The sequence below is a fragment of the Electrona antarctica genome (assembly GCF_951216825.1).
Source record: "Electrona antarctica genome assembly, chromosome: 7".
NCBI lineage: Eukaryota > Metazoa > Chordata > Actinopteri > Myctophiformes > Myctophidae > Electrona > Electrona antarctica.
This window is the reverse complement of record NC_136812.1, coordinates 9,254,350-9,258,710: the sequence shown is the minus strand read 5'-3', so window position 1 is coordinate 9,258,710 and position 4,361 is coordinate 9,254,350. Positions and strand designations below refer to the sequence as shown.

The 4,361-nt window shown below is 43.6% G+C and overlaps 1 protein-coding gene across 1 annotated transcript in view; it reads right to left on the bottom strand.

Moving 5' to 3' along the window:
• Positions 1-3,669, bottom strand: part of LOC306927363 (uncharacterized protein) — a gene marked incomplete at its 3' end in the record, with an annotated part of 14,061 nt that extends 10,392 nt beyond the window's left edge. Inside the window, exons 1-5 of the mRNA XM_079507074.1 lie at positions 3,529-3,669; positions 3,140-3,235; positions 2,557-2,612; positions 453-619; positions 3-117 (exon numbers count right to left, since the gene is read on the bottom strand). Coding sequence (XP_079363200.1) covers positions 3-117; positions 453-619; positions 2,557-2,612; positions 3,140-3,235; positions 3,529-3,611 — 517 coding nt within the window. The 5' untranslated portion in view covers positions 3,612-3,669. The remainder of the gene's footprint in view (positions 1-2; positions 118-452; positions 620-2,556; positions 2,613-3,139; positions 3,236-3,528) is intronic.
• Positions 3,670-4,361: the final 692 nt, after the last annotated feature.

Here is a 4,361-nt window from a genome sequence, read left to right as displayed (position 1 = left end):
GCAGGAGTCTCTCTCCATCAGCTGATACACGTGTCTCTGGGCATCATCAAAGCATGAGAGGCTGGGTTTCACCAAGGACTTCTGAATCTCCTCTCGAATATAATGGTCAACATTGATCTGTGGGGGAGGACGGACGACGACACAGAACTTGAAGCATACTAGCCAGTCGCAAACAGTCCATCTGCCAGTGTAACAATTATGAAATAAGCATAACTATCTGGTCTTGTGCATAATAGAACCGTTCTGGTTTCAAACCCCAAAGAACGAAAAGCATCACTATGTTGTCCCCAACCAAAGCAACTATTTCCCATTCCCCACTGATTCAGGGGTGGTTGTACTGGAGTACTGTAATGGCCTCTAAGGCTGGCCAGTATACAAGTGTCTTAAAAAATCTGTAACTATATGCACTGTAAGTTTGTCCACAAATCATGAAATGTGGTTCTGGAACTGACCTCTCGTTGGGCGCTAGGGTGGAGGAACTCTTGGTAGATCTCGTCTGCTTTAGAGGAAAGCCCATCCGCTGAGGAGGACTTTCTGAAGTCTTCACATGCTAGCCAGAACTCGATATTCTCTTCGCTGAACTCTGATTGCAGAAAGGAGCGGAATGCTGACAAACACTCTGTATGGAGAGAGGATTTAGAATGAACAATTTACAATTTACAATTTAGGCATTTAGCAGACGCTCTTAATCCAGAGCGACTTACAATAGGCAAGAACAAAAAGCATGGGAATACATCACATATGTAACAAAATGCATTTATCGCGAAACATGCGTAAGCTAAGACCGTGACTAGAACATATCTATATAATGACACTATACATATAAACTATAACTAGAACATATCTATATAATGACACTATACATATAAACTACACATATGTGCTATACTATGCTGTACATATATACTATGAAGTGCTATGACTACATACAATGCACTTATTGTGCTGTCTACATGACATGCTATAAGTCTGTTTCAAATGCTATATAAGTCTAAGAAGTGCTGTCTAAGGGGGTAGGGTAAGTGCTATGGGCCATGATGGAGTCTGAAAAGGTGGGTTTTCAGACTACGGCGGAAGATCGGGAGTGATGCTGCAGTTCTGATTGCAACGGGAAGTGCATTCCACAGTTTTGGGGCCAGAAGGGAGAAGAGTTTGGGACGTGTGGAGCGTTGTCCCGGCGTTTTTAGTGAGGGTACTTCCAGCTTCCCTGCGTTGGCTGATCTGAGTGCGCGGGAGGGTTTGTAGGGTTCAATCATGCTGGCAAGATATGGGGGAGCCATACCTTTGGTTGCTTTAAATGCCAACATCAGAGTTTTGTATTCTGTGCGGGCAGCGACCGGGAGCCAGTGCAGGGAGCGGAGCAGGGGGGAGACATGTGAGAATTTTGGCTGGTTGAAGACCAAGCGAGCTGCGGCATTTTGGATCAGTTGGAGAGGCTTCAGTGCACATGCCGGTAGGCCAGTAAGGAGAGAGTTACAATAGTCAAGTTTTGACAGGACTGTTGTCTGGATTAGGAGCTGGGATGATTCCTGGGTGAGGAACGGTCTAATTCGTCGTATGTTATAGAGTGTGAACCTACAGGATCGAGTGACAGTTGTGATGTGAGTTTTGAACGAGAGCTGACTGTCCAGGACAACACCAAGGTTCCTGGCTGTTGGGACAGACGTTACCAGGGCGTTGTCTACGGAAATAGTTAGCTCCCGCATCGGGCAGGACTTAGCTGGGAAGAAGAGAAGCTCAGTCTTGTCTGGGTTCAGCTTGAGGTGGTTGGAGGACATCCACTGTGAGATGTCAGCCAGGCAAGCAGTGATGCGCTCTTCCACCTGGGTGGCAGAGGGGGGGAAGGATAGAAACAGTTGTGTGTCATCGGCATAACAGTGATAGGATATATTGTGGGCAGAGATGATAGTGCCAAGGGATTTAGTGTACAGTGAGAAAAGGAGGGGACCAAGTACAGATCCCTGTGGGACCCCAGTTTGGAGGGTTCGGGGGGATGATAACAGACCTTTCCAGGAGACCTGGTAGGTCCGGTCGGTGAATGAAGAATTATAGATAACTATACCATAATCCTTTTTGCAAAATGATCATAGGTATCAATTTCAATTTGCAATATTATATTATTAGTGTACTGTAGTGCCAAATCACAAAATATACCCATGGCAATTTAGGTCTTACAGGCCTGCTCTGTAGGCCTACAGGACTTTGTAGAGCAGGTTAAGAAAGGTAAATGTGTCATGGAAAAAACTACCCTTCAACCAGAAGAAACCGTGATTAATGACCATACGATCGACACAAAGAGTAGAATACAGTTTTAGATGCTGTTTATGACACACATAAGCTAAGATCCAAAAGTTTCAAATAAGCACTTTTCTGTCATCTAAAAGGCTGGTTGAGATGTAACTTTCTTCTTTTTTTTTTTTTTTTACTTTTCTGATTGCTGCCTTGATGTCCAGCACCTGCCCTAAATGTGGGATATGCACACAAGCTCCTCTTTGAACATGGTTGAGACACTTTACCATATGGCATGCGTAGTGGTGCAACAATAGCTTCTCTTACTTTTATCCCTTAATAGTCTTTCCAGATTCGGGTGGTGTTTGGTGTTATCCCGAAAGCTGTAATGAGGACAGAAATATTGACTATGATTAAACAAGCATCAATCTGTGATTTATTTAACAGGCATTGGCTGTATGTATCTCCATTAGGAGAGAGAACAGGCAAACGTTGATCAAAATAACAATTCCTCTTCTACATTGTGTAGACATCTTGTAAATTAAATAATGCAGATGTTAAATAATAATTTCACTCTTGAGGGGACGGAAAATTAAACCAAATGGACCCTTACACTCTCAAGAGTTAAAGATCTATAACAAGGGTCCATTTGGTTACCAACTCTCCATCGTTTTGCTGGGAACCACCTGGAACCCCCTCAAGGACCACCGGTGGTCCCCAGCCCACTGGTTGACAACCAGTGGTTTAGAATGACAATATCTAAAGAGCATCATTTTACATATTGTGTTTAGTAAACAGTCTCCTTTAACCCTTTTTCACAAATCACAGATTAGAACTTGGCGTAGCAAAATGGTTGAGTCATGAGATTTTATTTTTGCTTTATTCCATGCACATATACTGTGTACAATACCTGATCTTTGAGGGGTATGTCTCATCCTTTGTTTTATTGTGCAGAATACTCTGAATGTCCCTCTTCTGTGCTTTACGGCTCACAACAATATCAAGCCTGTAAGACAAGATCAGGGCTCTTCATAACATACAGAAATATACATGAACAGACGCAAGTAACATAGTTAACAGCTGGCGCGACAGTTTATTTATTGAAACTTTATCAAATGAGATAAACAAGGCAAACCTATACTGTAAAGATAAACCTATGCAATAAAGTGTTTATTGACCCTTTGTAACAAATACATAGATCTAGACAAATGCATAAAATGCAAACTTGTTATCATTATATCCATTATTGCCATTATCATTATTGGTATTCATTATCGAGATAATACTTCGTTGGCTCACCTTAGACCCATAGACTGTCTCCCATTCTTAATTAGATCCTTAAATTCACAGATCCGAATTCTTGAAAACAAAAGCTTGGGCATTTTGACATCGATGGTATAGTGCCATCCACAGAGTTATGCTAACAGGTAGGGCGTCTCTGAATACCGTATTGCAACAGAGCCCTTTTGTACATTTGAGCTGACAGGTAAGGTGTGCTTGGTGACGCCGACCGAGGGCCTGCATGCCGCTGCAGGTTGATGGAATACCACAGCTGTAAGCAGTGACTCATTCACAGTACAATTCCAACAGTAACTTCTCTGACATTCTGTTGATGGCCCTGCAGCCAATATGGTTGCGGGAATCATATTTATTGATTTTCTTTCATTGATTTATTGTTGTGTGAATGAATTGCATTTTTAATGGATTGCATTTTTATAGTGCTTTTCCAAGTGCACAAAGCGCTTTACAATGGTTCATTCATTCATTCATTGGGAGATGAAGCGGCGAACAGTCGACGCCAGCGTCCTCACTATCCCACACTCACACACCAATGGTGGCGAGCTCACACCGACCGACTCATTGGAGGCAATGTGGGGTTCAGTGTCTTGCCCAAGGACACTTCCACATGTGGACAGGAGGAGCCGGGATTCGAACCGCCGACCCAGGGATCATTGGGAAGTGCTCTCTCAGCTATATCCTGCGCCACTTGATGCCCGGCCACAAAACGGCCTGGCCAATCAGCAGCAGCTAGAAGCTAGAAGCTGCTGCTAGAAGCTGCTAGAAGCTGCTGCTGATTGGCCAGGCCGTTTTGTGGCCGGGCATCAAGTCTGCCTGAGAGTTCCCAGATGGGA